Source organism: Ursus maritimus, unplaced genomic scaffold, assembly GCF_017311325.1.
Source record: "Ursus maritimus isolate PB19 unplaced genomic scaffold, ASM1731132v1 scaffold_11, whole genome shotgun sequence".
Classification (NCBI taxonomy): Eukaryota; Metazoa; Chordata; class Mammalia; order Carnivora; family Ursidae; genus Ursus; species Ursus maritimus.
In genome coordinates, this window is record NW_024423453.1 from 5,065,651 (window position 1) to 5,084,433 (window position 18,783).

Sequence of the window (18,783 nt, forward strand, 5' to 3'; positions counted from 1 at the left end):
TAGTACTGGTTTAAACAAAAAAGGTGGTATTTTTCTCACAGAACAAGAAGCCTAGGCGGATGTAGTGGATCCAGATGTCCTTAGTGTCTCTTCTGTCCCTAGTCTACCATCCTCTGCATGTCGATTTCTAGAAACAGGATAACTTTGTGCCTGTAGACATCAGGTCAGAGTTAAAAGCAGGAAGAACGGAGAGGAAAGAAGATGGGGTGATGGCGCTGACAGACTTTCCCTGTCGTTTGCCATAGCTGTTTTAAAAGACAATCCCTTATTTTAGGGAAGGTTAGAAAATGAATATTTAGCTTTGTAGCCTTCACAGTAGAGGCAGGCAAGAAAGAAAGGGGTTGGCATTGACTGGGTCTTGGGTAAATCAACTTAAAGCATCTGTCACAGTTCCCAAGTCTGGCTGTGCACCAAAATCGCTTGCACGGGTCGTGATCTTCAACCTTACTTACTGAGCTAGAGTAGACTCCAGGCTGGTCTTGGGAATCTGTAGTTCTGACTTGATCTTACGATGCCTAGTAAAAAGTCAAGTTCGGTTTCTTTTTGTTTTACAAATGAGGAAAGCTATCCAAGTTAGGTTGCCTGCTTGTGGTCATTAATGTTAGAAACCGAGTTTGTCCTGGAGCTCAATTTCTTTGATTCTCAGCCTTCCCTTCTCAGAATGAGGGCTTTCTGTCCCCTAGAAATTCTGTTTTCGTTCTCTTCTTTCAGCAGTGTTTTTATAGATCAGCTTAGCTTAAGGTCCCTCTGACTTAAGGATTTTGTGACTTTCGTGACAAAAAAAAAAAGAAAGAAAGAAATACAGGTAATTCCTGTCTTATTTCTGAGGTGGGTGTGGGACCCTGGATGGAACCAATTATACTGAGATGTAGGATCAGGGAAATATGGGGCCACTTGGCTAATGAACGGAATACCTAATTGGGAAGTACTATCCCTGAAAAAAATATTAAATAAAGAATAATTATAAAATTACCTTCTATTTGAATAACTAGTAATTAGTTCTTTATATGTAGAGATGGGGTGGGGTATATTTCTATTCTTTTAATCTTAGTACTATACTGTGAAAGCCGTAATAAATATAATTTTAGAAATTAATTCATGTTAAGCTGGGGGGGGGGTTGTGCCTTTGGATTGGTAAGCTACTTTTAAATTATAGTTTGGAGATTGACATATATCAGGTTAATTTGATACTTGTTTTTCACCATTTCAAAAGAAATAAAGAGGTTACTTTTAAAACCTACTTTGAAATGAAATACTACGGAAGTTCTCAAATTTTCTCAGTTGAGTTGATGATGTCAATATTATTTTTCTTGGTTCCCCAAGTAACTTAGTAGTAATAATTCACAAGGTATTTGACAGATACCACTGTGTTTCTCTTAGAAATTTAAAACATCCCTTGGTAGTTTTTTATAATGAAAAAATAACAAATGTACATAGAAGGAGTTCAAAGAAATGGATAAAATGGAAAGTAAAAGTTCCCTACCACTAGAAATTTTGGCCACTAATTTTCAGAGATAATCGCAGCAATTTTTTGTGTGTCCTTCTCAAAATTCTCTACACATGTACAAGTATCATAAGCCACACGTAACATACTTAAGTTAATCATTCAATAGCAAGGAACTATTTTGTATGATACAATAAATAACATGAAACTATTGAAATTTGTAATTTTTTGGTTAATTTATGTTACTTTTACTAAATAGAACCTACTTAATCTTAGCACATAAATGTACTATACTGGAACGTAATAAACTGAATTCATTTTAAAAAAACAAAACATCCTTTGGAACCCTGTGAATTTTTGCCACGGTGACTTGGGTGCCTAGGTACAAGGTTTGGCAACCATGAGAATATTGATTTAAATTTTCTAGAAAGACAGACAAGTTTTAATTGCTTTGGATGCCCTTAAATAATATTGTCACATTAGAATAATGATCTTAGGTATTAAACATGGTTTTGGGTGAAATTCAATCATCAAGTAATTAAAAATGATTGCACTTTTTTTATTACTTGATTATACTAGTTTCATTTTCTGGTGTAACAAAAGTTCTTAAACAACTTATTAAGTGTTGGCGATCCGAAAGCATGAGCCTGAGTTAAGTGATTACCAAAAACATATTGCTGTATACATGATGTTATTTTTAGGCAGTCATTGAGTTCATGTTCAGAAACATTGGAATAAAAGAGAACTTTAATTTTATCTCACTCGCCTCTTTATTTTATAAGAACATGTTGGTATAACTCAGCACTAGAACTTCAATTTTTTTTTATTATTATTATTAAAAGGTCTGTCCCAAGTAGGTATGTCTTGGGTGCTATGTTTGTTAACTTAGGGTGAAATTTTGGCTGGTGTGTAAAAAATGTCATTTCATTAGAACTGCTACGGTAGGTAAATCTCTGAAGGCTTAGAAGGTTTTTTCTACTTTGAGATGAAGTTAGTTGAGTGTGACTTCGGGATAAAAAGATACCATCTTTGATAGCAAGATGAGTATTGAAACATCATTTAAAATTATTTTCTTAAATTTTTTTACTATCCCTTTGTTTTGAAAAGTATATAATTTTAAAAATTAGCAAGATAAATCTTGGCTAAGAAGTAAGAGTTTTGCCAGAAAATATTTCATTAAAATTATTTTTACTTTTTTTGCTTAAGAATCACATATTAATAGCATATTATGAAATAGTACTGTCTAGTTAATGGTGTTTTACTATGTGCAATTTTCTAAAACAAAAAGCATTTTAAAAGTTACTTATAAAAATAATAATAATAAACATCTATATAATCCTGTATAAAAATCCACAATATACATGACATCAGTATCCACTTTCTGATAAAGTAATGTTTTATCTGTCATCTTGGGGTACTGATGTGCCTGAGGAAAAGCAAAATAAATTCTCAGTTTTCCCTCATATTTAATATTTGAGCTGCAATCTGATGAATTCTTCATGTATAAAATAAATTGGAGGCAAAATAAATATTTAAATGTAAAAGGCGGAATTTAGAAACTTTTTAGAGAAAGTATGGAAGACTACGCTAGAAACTTGACTAGAGAAGGATTTCTTAAGGATAACGCAACACAATAAATTATAGTTATGAGGAGTAAGCGTGCTCAACTTGACTAATTTCGAATTACGAACTTTTCAATGAAAGACATGGAGAAAACAAAAAGACAAGCCATAAACTGGGAGGAAAAAATTGAGAATACACAAATAACACATACAAATTAATAAGGAAAAGAGCAACAACCCAAGAAAAAAACAGAAGATGAAATGAAAAAATACTCGACCTCATTAATAATCAGGAAAAGAAAATTAAAACTAGAGTGGGATATCTTTTTATACCTAGCAGCAGAATGGTAAAATTTGAGAGTCTGACCATACCATTGGCAAGGATGTAGAGTAACAGAACTCTTAGACACTGTTGTTGATAGGAAGATTTATGGGTTCAGTATTTTAGGAAAATTTGGCATTAGTGGAATTGAAGATAGCCATATTCTAAAATGCAGCTATTCCACTTATAAAATTTGGTGCATGAGTTACCCAGACTCTTGTTAAAATGCTGGTTTTTTTTTTTTTTTTTTTTTAAAGATTTTATTCATTTATTTGACAGAGACAGCCAGCGAGAGAGGGAACACAAGCAGGGGGAGTGGGAGAGGAAGAAGCGGGCTCCCAGCGGAGGAGCCTGATGTGGGTCTCGATCCCAGAACGCTAGGATCACGCCCTGAGCCAAAGGCAGACACTTAACGACTGTGCCACCCAGGTGCCCCTAAAATGCTGGTTCTTATTCACCAAGTCTAGCATGGCCTGGCCTAAGATTCTGCATTTTCATCGTGTCTGCAAGAGGTGTTGCTAGCCCAGTGACCACACTTTGAATAGGAAGGCTCGAGGGCACCACGTCCTGTTCTAGATGTGTAGCACTTACAGGAAACGGTGACGTTTATTTGGGATACTGGGCTAAAAGGACTAGTCTGCTCTCTAGGCCAAAAGCGCTTATTTCCCCCAGGCTGCGCCCAGGCTAAGGGGATTCTGAGGCTGCACACTTACACCCATTTGAGCCGCGGCACACACCTTGGGAAGCACCGCCCTGGAGAAGCGTGCATATCTGCACCAGGGACATGTTCCTGAATATTTATAGCAGTACCATTTGTGGAAACAAAAAAGTGGAAACCCAAAAGTCATTATAGTGGAATGGATAAGGAAATTAGATACTTCCAATGGACTGCTGAACAGAAGTGAACATGTGATACAGGGCTGCACTCATTAACATGAGGCCCAGAAATGTCAGGTGGGAAGTCATGGGAGAATACATGCAGTACGATACCATCACCAAGTTAAAGAGCAAGCAGAACTAATGCTTAGGAATACTTGTCTGTGTGGTAAACTATTTAAAAACGAAAGCAAGGGAATAATAACCACAGTTCAGGAGGGAGGACTTCTGTGAGGAGTACCCTGACAGCATCAGCAGTTTTGGAAATGTTTCATTTTCACAGCTGGATGCTGAGTTCGTGGGTATTTTCTTATGGTTTTATATGTGTATATATGTACATATGCATATAAGTATCACATAAACTCATGTATACCAATTATTTTATTAAAGAAAAAGCTTTGTGACGTCAAAGCAGGGAGTCAGTGTATTCCTCTTTACTGGGAGAGAGCATGGCAAGTTCAAGGGACTGGAAGACGACCAGTGAAACTAGAGGAGAACTCAGGCCAGGATGAGGCTAGGGACTTAGGATCATTCCAGGCCTCGTTAACCATGTTAGGAAGTTTTGAGGATAAGATGTTTTGTCTCCACCCTGAAGCACTGGCAGAATTTTGAAGGATTATAAGCATGTTGGAGACTGGCTGTAGTGTTCTGGAACAGAGAGGGTCTTTGTTTACTTATCTTTGACTTTGTGCTTGGAACTACTTTTGAAAAATTAATTGTGGGAATAGTTTGAGGCCTAGGATGATGGAGCTGTTCGTGATAGAGGTTTTTTGTTTTCTTCTGCCAAGTGCCTCTAGGTACTACCAGCTTATTGCACTAATTCAAGTCCAGAACCCTAGACTTACTGGACTCGGAGTGTTCTGAACCAAAGCCGCTGGTGTTTGTAAGCGCTAGTTTCCCGGTTTGTCCTTATCCTGAGGTTATAACCCTTCGGAACACTCTCTTCAAAGTGGAAGTACAGAGCGCCTTATCAGGTACTCCGTCCGGCACGCCCTGGCATGTGTCTTCTGTTTCCCGTGCCCCGCAGGGCCACAGAAAACAGCAAATCAGCTTTGTAGCAGAAGGTGAAAGCAGCTTTGAGTGTTGGCTATTTCTCTGAGTTTTCAGTTTTGTACAGATTTTGGCCCAGACATTCATTAATAGCATGTTAGGTCTTTGATGATTTTAGAAAAGTATTTTTAAAAATAGTTTTTAGGGCGTCTGGGTGGCTCAGTCAGTTAAGCGACTGCCTTCGGCTCCGGTCATGCTCCTGGAGTCCCAGGATCGAGTCCCGCATAAGCAGGGAGCCTGCTTCTCCCTCTGACCCTCTCCCATCTCGTGCTTTCTCTTGCTCTCTCTCTCATTTTCTCTGTCTCAAATAAAATCTTTTAAAAAAATAGTTTTTAAAGTTATCTTTAATGGGAGGTTTGGTCTTTACCTCACCCATCCTTACTGTCTCCCGCCCCTTCCCTTTTCTCCATCACCCAATGTTAGATGATTTTATCTTTCTTAGTTTTCACTTTGTACTGTTAAATATACTTATCACTCTGTTACGTTTTAACGATTATATCAGTTATCTAATTCTGGTTTAAAACAAAAATGACGTTATTTTTCATAGTTCTGTGGGCTGGTTGGACTGTTCCTCTGCTGGTTTTTCCTGGACTCACCCATGTGTCTTCATTTAGCTGGAGACTTGCCTGGGTTGGAAGATCCTAGAACTTCACTCATGTGTCCAGCAGCTGGTGCAGATAGTTTACTGGAGTACCTAGGTTTTTTGACACTTAACTAACTTCGTTCCATGATAGTCTCAGGGCAGCATTTCAAGGGCAGAAGGGCATAGCTACAAGGTGTCCTGAGATTTGAGTTCTGGGACTTACATACCATTACTTCTGCCACATTCTGTTGATTAAAGCCAGTTACAAGGTTAGCCCTAATTCAGAGGGAGGGAAAATAGACTCCACTTCTTAATGAGAAGAATTGCAAAATATTGTGACCATGTTTTCAGTTTCCCACAATGATGTTTGTCCTCCCTGAAAATGATGAATAGCACATTTAGACTACCTTCCACCTTCTTTCCCATTCCCCATATTTTTCATTTGTACACTATGGGGCATATAACATATTGCGGGTTTTTTTTTTCTTAATTTATATTTATTTATTTTAAGTAGTCTCTATCCCCAGTTTGGGGCCTGAACTCATGACCCCGAGATCAAGAGTTGCATGATTTTTCGATTGAGCCAGCCAGGCACCCCAACATATAACATGTTTTGTTCTGTCACCACATTCCTTTATTTGTTTTAGTCTTAGCACTTCTAAGTTTGTCTCTATATGCACACACACATCATGCATGTTTAAACATACGTGTATGTACATACATACATGTACACACATACATGCATATGTTCAGTATATTTTCACTGCTCACTACTAGTTTTTTGCCATAGGTCTTTTTTCCTCTGACTTTGAGATATAATTGGCATATTACATTGTGTAAGTTTAAAAGATACAATGGATGATTGATATATGACATATATATGTATTACAAAATGATTACCACAGTAAGGTTAGTTAATATATCCATCATCTCACATAATTACCTTTTCTTTGTGTGTGGTGAGAACATTTTAAGATTTACTGTCTTAGGGGCGCCTGGGTGGCACAGCGGTTGAGCGTCTGCCTTCGGCTCAGGGCGTGATCCTGGCATTACGGGATCGAGTCCCACATCAGGCTCCTCTGCTATGAGCCTGCTTCTTCCTCTCCCACTCCCCCTGCTTGTGTTCCCTCTCTCGCTGGCTGTCTCTCTCTGTCAAATAAATAAATAAAATCTTAAAAAAAAAAAAAGATTTACTGTCTTAGCAACTTACAAGTTTATAAAACAGTATTGTTAACAATAGTCACCATGTTGTACACTGGATCCCCTGAACTTACTCTTCTTAAAACTGAAAAATTATGGGGGCGCCTGGGTGGCTCAGTCAGTTAAGCCTCTACCATCAGCTCAGGTCATGATCCTGGAGTCCTGGGATTGAGTCCCACATCTGGATCCCTGCTCAGTGGGGAGTCTGCTTCTTCCTCTGACCCTCCCCCTCTCATGCTCTCTCTCTCTCTCAAATAAATAAAATCTTTTTAAAAAAACCCTGAAAATCTATGGTGACAGATTGTAAGTCAGCTTACTGTAGTGAGCATTTTATACTGTATAATTGTCAAATGCTATATTGTACAACTGAAACTAATATAATATTGTATGCCAGTGGGTATATTTCAATTAAAAAAATTTACGGTTTGTACCCTTTGACCAATATCTCCCTATTTTACTCCCTCCAACCCCCACCCTGACACCAGGCCCTGGAAACTACCATTCCACATTCCACTCCGTTTCTGTGAGTTCATGTAAGTGAGATAGTGTACTATTTGTCTTGCTCTGACTTACTTTACTTAGCACAGTATCCTCAAGGTCCATCCCTTTTGTCACAAGTGGCAGGATTTCCTTTTTTATGGTTGAATAATATTCATGTGTGTGTGTTTTATCCATTCCTCCATCAGTGGACACTTAGGCTGTTGCCATGGGTTTTTCAATGAGCTCTTGGTTGGCTGAAGATTATCCTCTGGATTGGGGAGTTTGAGCTATCACAAAGGCCTAGTATGAATCACATGTACTTTATCCCAGACATCCAACCTACTGTTACCATTGAGTCCTTAGTTACATTTGAAATACAGATGACTAGTAGGGGTAAATAAGACATGACAGTTTATAATACAAAAGGGGAATCTCAGCTGATACTAGAAACAGTTGTGGAATTCATGGACTATATTACTGCAGAAGCAAATGACCTCTATTCATCTTATCTTAGGTACCATTATGTAGTACAATAATGAATTAATAGTAACGATCATTAGTAAAAATTGTTTGGGGTTCATTTTGCTTAAAAAGGTAAGGAGGCTTCTGACATGTTTTAGGAAAGTTGCTGTTAAAGATTATTAAAAAATTTGGTAAGTTTTCAGTTTTTCTGAAATCATTTCTTTGGATCTCCTTATTTTCTCTACATAATTCTAGATAAATGTGATGCCACTGATGTTTCTATAAGAACTTCAAATAAACCGTATTTTGTTGGTATTTCAATATTTTCGAGTCGATTGCTGTAGATGAAATAGTTTTTTGTCTTCAGTTGCAGATTCTTTATCTTGTCCTGTTATGCAAAATGTTAAGCCTCTCAAGTCCAGCCCAGTCGTATCCACTGTTTTACCAGGAGCCTCAAGGCGAACACCTCCTGCTGCAGATCGCCCAGCTGAGCCCCTAGCCTCAGTTACACAGCCGTCAGAGCTGCTACAACAGAAAGGTATTCGAAAAATTTATTATGTATATGTGGAGAGAGCACATACACACATACATATACACGCACACTGATTCCAATAGCTGATTTTATGATTTTCTTACATTTTTTTTTAAGTTTATTTATTTATAATCTCTGTACCCAATGTGGGGCTCAAACTCATGACCCTCAGTTCAAGAGTCATATGCCCTTCTGGCTGAGCTACCCAGGTGCCCCTCAGATAGCTGAGTTTTAAAAAGTCAAACTGTGTAACCGTAATATATAGACAATAAGAAGAAATTTATAGTCTCAATTCAAACACTGTTTTCTTTGTATATATTAACTTATAGTCTGTTTAAGATTATTTTTTACATAATTGCAATCATAGCTTATATACCATTTTGTATATTGTGTTTAAATTTATTAAATTATACACAGTTCTTCATATTCCACATAGTTGTTGTAGTCATTTTCATGGCTAATACTTCCTTGTTTCAGTGTATTCTAATTTACCAATCCATCCCTCTACTATGGAACATTTGTTTCCTATTTTTTAAAGGTGGTTATAGTTCTCTTTTAGGATAAAGCGTCCAAGATTTTTTTTATTTAATCTCCATATACTATTTGATGATTTCTCTACTTGTTATTATTATTAGTGAAAGTAACTTTTGACCGAATTTTGGAAATGAGAAGGGTGAAAATGCAACTGTAAGCCATACCTTTGCAGCATGGACAAACAGTACCGTTGATTCATTTGCTTGTTTAATATTCTTCATGTGTTAAATAAGTGACAGGTAACTAAAATGTGTTGTTTTGACCCACTTTCCCTACTTTGCCTTTTATTTTGGCAGTATTTTGTTTTCTTTCTGGCTAAAATTCTGAATCTATTGATGTTTCCAGTTGAAATACTGTGTTTTTCATTTCATGAGAGATAACTGAACTGTTATTAGCAATCTATAGTTCGTGTTTCCAGAGCAACCATTAGTAATATCTTAGGGACTATACTTATTATGTAATGACAGCTTCTCGCCTTGAATATAAAGAATTCTCCTTCTCTCTCTCTTATGTTCTAAAACTCAGAAAAAGCACCTTAGGTTGATCTCACTACTTATTATCTGTTGAGTATGTGGTCAAGAGTACTTTCTATCATTTGAGCAGATTATACATTATAAATTTTCTTATTTGGCTTTATAGGAAAACCAACTGCAGCATCATGGAGTGTCCATTGATTCCCAACAAGCCAGTGGGTATATTAGGAATAAAATCTAGTTTTTTAAAAGCATTTGCCTTTAAAATGGAGGACTGGTAGGAAAGTTTTGCTTATCATGAGTAGAAAAAAAGGGTAGATTGAACTCCTAACCAAATGAATGGTATCTTTCCTTTACATCAATGACTGCCTTCCTTTTCTTAAATATTATGCTTGTTTTGACCCTTCACATTGCCCCTGCTAGTATCTTTTTTCTTAGTATATTTTCCTTTTTACCATTTTAAGTACCATCCTACCATTTTACTATAAGTGACATTTTGCAAACCACATTGCCACAAAATAATCATAATTTGTTTCCTTTTTTCTTACTAATAAGATAGATTTAATAAGATAGATTTGAAAAGAGGAGCTACCATTTATTGAGCATTTACAATTTGCCGGATACTTTATATTTGTTATCTCATTTAACCCCCATTGCAATCCTATAATATTATCTCTGTTTTACAGATGAGAAAAGTGAGATTTACAAAGATTAGGTAATTTCCCCAAGATTATAAACTACTCTGCCCAAGTAGCAGAGTGAAAGATTTTTAACTCAAACCTTTTTATCTTTCTATAAAATGCGGCTGAATTGTTTTGTTGGCTGTTAACAAACTTTTGATGTACCTAGGAGAAGCTCCTTGAATAAGTAACAGAAAAGAGAATACTAGAAACATTTGAATTGTAACTTCTAGTGTTCCTTTTTCTCAAGTAGGAGATTGGTTTATTTTAGTGGCCTCTTTACCTTTGAATAGATCTGGGATATACAACCTAATTGTGTGAGGAAGGGCTACCATGTTGTGTAAGTTGTGGTTTGTGTGAATGGTGCCTTTTGTAATTGGGTGGTGTGTGGGCTGCATAAGCTATGCTGTGGTTCTGATATGACTACTAAAATATTAATGCTTAAAAGAGATTAATATTTTTTCGCAGCTTCAAAGACACCCTTACTTAGTTATTCTCAGAAGGACCCAGCATTCTTATACTGGTTTTAAGACAGGAGGCTGCAAAGTTTTGCTCCATATCTCCTAAAAAGTTTTTGGGTAAACTCTGTAACATCTAAAATTGACATTGACATCTAAAATTTTTAACCAGAAGTCTAAATAGTTGAAGGTACGTAATTTTTCAACATAATGCATATATTGACTTTTAAAATAAATATGTTATATTATTCTCTGTATCCACTAGAATGAACCTACCATCATCCTTTTAAAAAAGGCCCAAATGAGCCTTTCTTTAACATTTTTCTCCTTAATGTCATACTGTTTCTCCTGAATGTAATAATATAATGTATTCTTAAGCTAGAAACTCCTTTTAGCATTCTGTCATACTTCTCTGCCATAGTAATATTATATAAGTGGAAATTTAACATTTTACTTATTGTCTATGACCATAAGTGTCTAAGCATTAGCATTTTTTCTTCTGGATTGAACTGTCAACACTATTATTGTTAGCATATAGTTGGTCAAAACAACATATAAAAAGTATGAATTTGCGTATTTTTTATGCAAAGTAAATTTTGACTGGAAATACATCTTTCAATGAGATGAATGGCTCTCCCCCATCCCTACCATAGCTATATATGACTCATTACTAAAATAAAATAAACTTTATTTTTTTTTAATTTTTAAAAGATTTTATTTATTTATTTGACAGAGAGAGCACAAGCAGGGGGAGCAGCAGGCAGAGGGAGAGGGAGAAGCAGGCTCCTTACTGAGTAAGGAGCCCGATGCCTGGCTCGATCCCAGGACCCTGTGATCATGACCTCAGCCAAAGGGAGATGCTTAACTCACTGAGCCACCCAGGCGCCCCTAAGATAAACTTTAGATAAATTTCATTCATAGTTTCTATTTTCACGCATATAATTGTTAAGAAACTTTGTTCAAGTAAAGTAGATTGGAATGGTATTGAAAGGCTTTTGTTAAAGCAGTATTGTTCTTTGGAGTTTTTTTAATGTGTTCAACCTTCTGAGTTACAGGTCAGAAATTTTTATTGTTGTTTGTTAGATTTAACTTTCCAGGTTGTAGATGGATAGTAGCGTTATTACTTTCACGTAGCAGTTTACGATTTTGAAATACCTTTAACTTTTATTATCTCAGTTGATCATCAGGTGAAGCAAGCATATCATATTTCATCTTCCTTTTATAGAAGAAGAAATTGAAGTTTATAGAGTTTAGGTGTCTTACCCAAAAACACAAACTCCCTAGGTGGGGTGCCAAGATCAATATAGATCTTCTGCCTCCAAACCTAATACTTGTTTTACTGAATCAGCAGTTATTCAAAATATTGTGAATTTCATTGTACCATTACCAGTACAATATCATATCCTTTAAATGTATTTTTATCAAAGACTTCAAGCTGTGGTAGAGGTCATTTGTTTTACATGTGCTATCTCGTATAACCTAATTGTCAAAGGCAGTCTTCATTTTCAAACCAGTGAGACAAATTTTATTCTTCGTCAGAAAATCTAATTTCATTTTTTTAATCTAAGGAAATGTGTTCCTGGAGTTTCAAAGGAGTATCATAAGCTCCACTGAGAAATAAATTATAGCATATATCTCCTAAGCCAAATTACTAAAAGTAGTCAAATTTAAATGTCAAAGATCTAATATGGTTAATTTTCCTTTTTTATAGTAGGTTATAAAAACTAGACAATGAGTCGATATGCTGTTTTCATTACCAAATTTGAAATAAAGCAGTGCAGCATGTACTTAATATGCTATTTACGAAGTGAGGACTATCTTGAAAAGCATTGATTCCTTTGGTAAATATATACATTGTGTGTATCAAACTCTGATATTTGACTTTTTTAAAATATTTAAATAGGAATCAAGTATAAAAATCAGAAATAACTGTTGATTTCATGAGACATCATGATAAAAATGTTCCCATGTAATAAATCAAAAAAAGAAAAACATATACCACTAAGTGATAATGGGTTCCCCTGTTAGTAAATATTTTTTTTGTTGTTAAAAGGAGGCAGAATTAAATATTGTATAAAGGAAAAGGAGGTGAGAAGTGATTATAATCCTTATAAATACTTTCTGATAAAATAGGTTGCAAAATACTTTATTGAACATCTCATATTGACTCTGAAAGAAATTATGTAGAATCTTTATCTGTTAGTTTTATCCAGTGTATCTTGAAAAAAATTGGTCATCCTAGAAAACATTCTACTTGTTTTTAAAAGAATTTATATTGCTAAGAATACTGCTCTGTTGAAATGTTCTTTTTTTAATGACTTGCCCTGTTCCCTATAGGGATAAGTATTAGGAATAGCTGAAAATAAGTGTTTTTAATTAAATATACACAAAAACACGTTTTTAAAGTTCAATAATAATAGCTAATAATTATATAGTATTTAGTATATTTCAGGCAACATTTTAAGCTTTGAAATATATTAATTCATTTAATCCTCACAACAACCATTTGAGGTAGTTATTACCTCTTTTTGCAGATGATATAAATGAAAACTAGAGAGGTTAGTAACTTGCCCAGGAAAACGTAGGTGGTAAGTGATAGAACCTAGAATTGAACGTGGAATCCCCATCTTTATTCATAGTGTCCTGAATATGAATTCAGTGTCCTGCTGTTTGTTTAGTCTTATTGTTTTTGCTTTGTTCTCATGGGACTCTTTTAAAAAAAGCAGGGGGTTCTCTTACAGTAGTCGTTTTTGAGCTGCGTGTATGCAAAATTATTAAATAAATTCATCGTCACTCCCACCAGTCTACTTTTCAGTATTTCTGAATTAAGAATATTCCAGCGAGGGGCGCCTGAGTGGCTCAGTCGTTAAGCGTCTGCCTTCGGCTCAGGGCGTGATCCCGGCGTTATGGGATCGAGCCCCGCATCGGGCTCCTCTGCTAGGAGCCTGCTTCTTCCTCTCCCACTCCCCCTGCTTGTGTTCCCTCTCTCACTGGCTGTCTCTCTCTCTGTCAAATAAATAAATAAAATCTTAAAAAAAAAAAAAAATTCCAGTGAGCACCAACCCTATTTCTAACCTATTTTGTCTTTAACTGAAACATGTATGAAAAGGTAAAAGAAAGTCTGTAGATACAGGGTGCCTTGATTAATCATTTAAGGAAGGAGGAAGCCTTCTTTCCCTTTAGTGCCAGAGAGATTTTTATATCTCAGGGTTATGTATTATGGTAAGATGTAGGTTAAGTTAAGAGTATGTGTTTCCTTTGTAAAGTGAGAGAATGGCTGTCATTAACATAGGCACTTTCTTAGGTGGGTAAATTTTAGAAAGAGAGTACTATGGAAATTGATTCCCTTAAAACCATTATTTTGCAAAGACTTGGAAGTCTTATATTATGTGTACCTAGTTTGAAGACCAGCTTAGAAAAGATAACACTCAAAAGTCTGACCTCTTGAATTTAAAAAGCTAACTTCCACGAGGGATTTGTTCTCTTAAGACTAGTTTTATTTTTTCCCAGTGTAGCTGTATCCAGGGAACAGTGAAGATGCCTTTTATTAAGCAGCTCCAAGGATATGGTCTCCTGGAGAGTTTTGCCTGAAGGTACTTTAATATGAGAGGTAGTAAACTGAATGTCCTTTGTAAAATATCGGGGCCCAGTTGATAACAAAGCTCTTCATCATGTTAGGTTCTGTCTGTGAGGTGTATCTTGCTTCTTGATTTACTAGATTCACATCGTGAAAGCTCTGATTAAAACAGAGTAAGTTAGGATACAGCATTCCCGCCCCATTTGGTGGTGGTGGTAGTGGGTGGAGTGGGAGGTACTCCATGTACATTTCTCCAGTGGCTTTCAGGCTGAGCTCTAGATGTCATACTCTACCACCTCATATATGCAATCCGAGTACCTCATACGTAGGTTCTGGCTCTTAAAGAAGGTCTAAATCAAGGCACTCGGGAAGTTCGCATAACCATTCACATATCCTGGAGTAGATGACTTGGCTGTCACTCCCCATTTGTTGTAGTTTGCATGTACTGTGCCCAGCCTAAAGCAGGGCATTTAAATAAGGATTGATAGTTAGTCTGGAGTCACAAATAAAAATGTCATATTCTTGTGCCATTAATATTCTCAAGAATTAAACAGAGTTTACTTGGACAAGCAAAGGAAGGCTAAATTCTGAGCCTAGTAAGAGTCACAGCAGGGGAAGGCTTTAAATCTTGACACTTTTATCCTTAGCACTTCTCAAAAAGGATTGCATCTTTTTTCAGGGAAGTATAAATGTGAGTATGTTGTACGAAATTCTGTTAATATAGTACATTGACATTCATAGTATAAGATAAAATGATGCAATATTACTCTATTCTGTCTTATTTATAGGTTTGTTCCAGTGCACTAAGTAGTTGCTCTTTAGATTTTTTTTTTTTAATCATTGTATAGCCATCTCATTTGTTTCCAATGAAGCATTGGATATTTTTCCAATAATAAGTGAATCTGTTTTTAATTCAGTAAATGTGGAGGAAGAGAGGAGTGTTTTATCATACATACGGGTTTGTGCTGTAGTTTGGCTCCTTTGATTAGTTACACAGTCAGCAGTCTGAATATTGAGTCAGTCATGAAAAGAAGGGATTCTCTTCTGATTTTTTCCTGCTTAGTGGCCTCTCTTAGTGCAGTAAATGGAGTTTCTTCTTTCTCGTTTCTTCTTATTGTATACACACACTTGTACTTTTTAAAGTGCAATGCTAATTGCTTTTTGAGAAAGTACTTCATTTTTAAAGAGGTTCTTAAATTGAGGAGTTTGTTTTCTCTAAAATCTTTTTACAATTAACTTGTGTTTAATTGCAGACTTTTTAGTATATTTAATGCAAGGTCTAGTATTAGTCAAATTTTCGTTTTAAATAGGCTTTTGTTAGAGGAACATGCCACTGTGAATTTGGTCTTTCAAAGTATCAGATTGATTTCTTGTATTGCCTGAATTTATTTTAGTTCATACTGATTTTTACTTTCTCAGATGAGTTTGTGGTAACTACTATCTTATCTATATATATTTTTGAAAGCTTTTATTTATGAGAGAGAGAGCAAGCATGAACAGGGGGTGGGGAGGCCAGAGGGAGAGGGAGAAGCAGGCTCCCCACTGGGCACAGAGCTGCAAGGTGGCTTGATCCCAGGACCCCAAAATCATGAGCTGAGCTGAAATCAGGTGCTTAACCAACTGAGCCACGCAGGCGCCCCTGTTTTATCTGTTTAAAAGATGTCTCAGCAAAGCCAGCAGATTTTTTTGTGACTTATTTGGTCCTAGTGGGAAGATCAAAACTTCACTCATCGACAGTTTAACCTTTGCTCTCTTCTGAGCTTAAATTTTTCTCTTTAATAGCATTTTTCCTATGATAGACATGAGTTATATTTATTAACGTAACATGCTAGTTTTACAAGGTCCCCTGAAAGAAAAAAGAAAGAAAGCATCAGCGGACTACCATGTGATTTTGGTGGAGCAGGGCTTTATTGTGCTTCTGATATTGTGCAATGTCCTTAAAAATTAACACATGTTTCTGTGTTTTTTCTTTTATTTTTTTTCAAGTTGACTTACAGATTTTCTTTATAAGGATACTTATTTTTATATTTAATTGGGATTATTTTATTTTCCCTCTTATAACTTTGTGAATGTTAATTTTTAGCCTCATTTTACCAGATTTATTAAATAAGAAAAATACCCAGTCACTTTTTTTGAAGAAGTGTTACACAGTTAACAGCTGTGCCTTTTCCACACTATCTTCCTTCTCAGCGTGACTTACACAGAGGACCAGTCTCATCCACCTGCTTTAGACTGACGTGTAGGCAATAGGCTGAGATGATTGGCCATCTCAGAAAAGTCCCTGTTTTGTGATTGTCACACTTGTAGGACCACAGTTAATGAGCTTTTTTTTTTGAGCATCTGTGAGCAGAGAACTATTCAGAATACAGTTCTTTTCTTTAACTGTCATTCTTTTTCCGTTATGAGAACTGAGTTACCATCAAAGTGGCATGAGCAGAAGGAAGGTATCAGGTGTTTGCGTGTGTGTTGAATGCGGTATAAATTCATTTCAGTGGAAATGATCACTGCTCACCAAGAATGTACAGTCCCAAAGGAAGTACACCACAAGGGCCCCAAGGTCAAAGAAGGTAAACATGTATAGAGCTCAGTAAAATTTTCAGAGTATCATTACAGTTTCCTAACTATTGTCAGTGTAATACGTGGTACTTTTTTCACACTTAAACCAGTTCATGTAAAAGCTGCTTTTACTAAACTGCTTTGCAGAAGTTTTCTAACGGTTCCAGTTTTGATAATAAATTTGCTAACATTAAAATGCATGCTGGGATGTTCTTTAGAATGCCAGAGTTCTTTCTCACTTTTAATGCAATGTCAAAATTTTATTTCTCATCTTTCCTGTTGGTTTGACTCTTGTGTTTGTGCTTTCCACTTTACAGGCATGCAGTATGGTGACTATGTTAATAATCAAGCTAGCTCCGCACCAACTCCCTTGTCATCAACTTCCGATGATGAGGAAGAGGAGGAGGAGGATGAGGAAGCAGGTCTGCTTTAGCTTTACACCAGTTCTTGATCTTTTCCTACTCAAATTTTCTTTTTATGTCCACAGTCTGTGAGCCTTTAAAAAAAAAAAAACTGTCTGCAGATTTAGCTCCATGGACTTGGTTGCTTTGGGTTATAGACGGTTGGGTCACTTGAAATGAGGTGTTTTGCTTGTTTGTTGGTTTTATTTTTCCTCCTTTGGATACCTTTTACTATTTTATAAGTAACAACGCATCTTTCATGATGATAGAGTGCTTTCTTCTTTCAGAAATGCGTTTCTCTCATGTCACGTGCCAAAGAATGAGCCCTAACTGAGGCTTTTGGCTTATGATTGCTTTAGCACCCTTTTAGGAATAATGTTTTATTTTCTGCTTTGCATGCCACTTTAATCTGATCAAAATGAGCCATATGGATTTTATAATAGTGAAAGAGAAATTGGCAATGTTTCTTTGAGGTCCTTTTTTGGCCCTTCTTGTCATATATTTAAAAGACCCAGAATTTGTAGTTATTACCCTGCTTCTTCAAGTAGTAGTTCACATCTTGCTAGTGAAGAAGTTGTATATACGATTATGTGTTGCAACCTTTTTAATATCTTTTTCTGGCTTTGCTGGGTAGTACGCTGCTCAACATTAAGCAGCTCAGTTCCTTCATTAATTCTATAGTTTAAGACAACCAATAAGTGCTGACCTTTCCAGTTATATATAACCATGATTCTCCTTTGGTCATCTTTTTTTTTTTTTTTTTAAAGATTTTATTTATTTGACAGAGATAGAGACAGCCAGCGAGAGAGGGAACACAAGCAGGGGGAGTGGGAGAGGAAGAAGCAAGCTCCTAGCAGAAGAGCCTGATGTGGGGCTCGATCCCAGATCGCCGGGATCACGCCCTGAGCCGAAGGCAGATGCCCAACCACTGTGCCACCCAGGCGCCCCGTCCTTTGGTCATCTTTAGTAGAAGGACTTGCTCTATAAACAATATGTTTAAATACAAGTTTATTTCTTACGCATTTTTTAAATATTCAGATCCTTGTGCACAGTTTGTGGAGGGTAAAAACAGAAGGTTATAGATGGGGAGTAATTTTTTTTTTCCTTAAATATGTAAACACCCATCTATCTTTTTGGATTTTTTGTAATTTTTAAATTTTATATAATTTCAGTCTTACAGAAAACTTGTAAGAAGTGTAAAAGAAACCCCCATGTACACTTATATAAACCATTTTCGCCCCACTTGCTTTATTATTATGTCTTTTTTTTCCTACATCATTTGCAAGTAGGTTGGCGTTACCATGTACCTTTACCCCTCCGTACCGTAGTATGTATTTCCTCATCGTAAGAACAGTGTCTTACGTAACATAAACGCAATACAGTATTCAGGGTACTAAACACTGATGAGGATCCAGTTGAAGGTCATCCATTGAATTTTGTTGCCACTTCTATTTAGACTCCTTCCATCTAAGACAGAACCTTTCTTTTTCTTGACTTTGACATTTTTGAAGAATACAGGCAAGTTGTTTTTCAGAATGTACTTCAATTTGGGTTTATCTGATGTGTCCTTGTGATTAGACTCAAATCATGTGT

General features: G+C 36.1%; 1 protein-coding gene across 5 annotated transcripts in view; it reads left to right on the plus strand.

The window, feature by feature from the left end:
- The window catches only part of SEC24B (SEC24 homolog B, COPII coat complex component), an 84,735-nt gene that overhangs the window by 20,986 nt on the left and 44,966 nt on the right, over positions 1-18,783 (plus strand). For 3 of the 5 annotated variants that reach the window (XR_005833858.1, XM_040626222.1, XM_040626223.1), the window contains exons 3-4: positions 8,347-8,517; positions 17,107-17,211. Coding sequence is in view for 4 of the 5 variants with exons in the window: in XM_040626222.1 (XP_040482156.1) it covers positions 8,347-8,517; positions 17,107-17,211 (276 nt within the window). In the remaining variant the exon portion in view is untranslated. The remainder of the gene's footprint in view (positions 1-8,346; positions 8,518-17,106; positions 17,212-18,783) is intronic. The other 2 variants (XM_040626224.1, XM_040626225.1) reach the window with 1 other exon arrangement.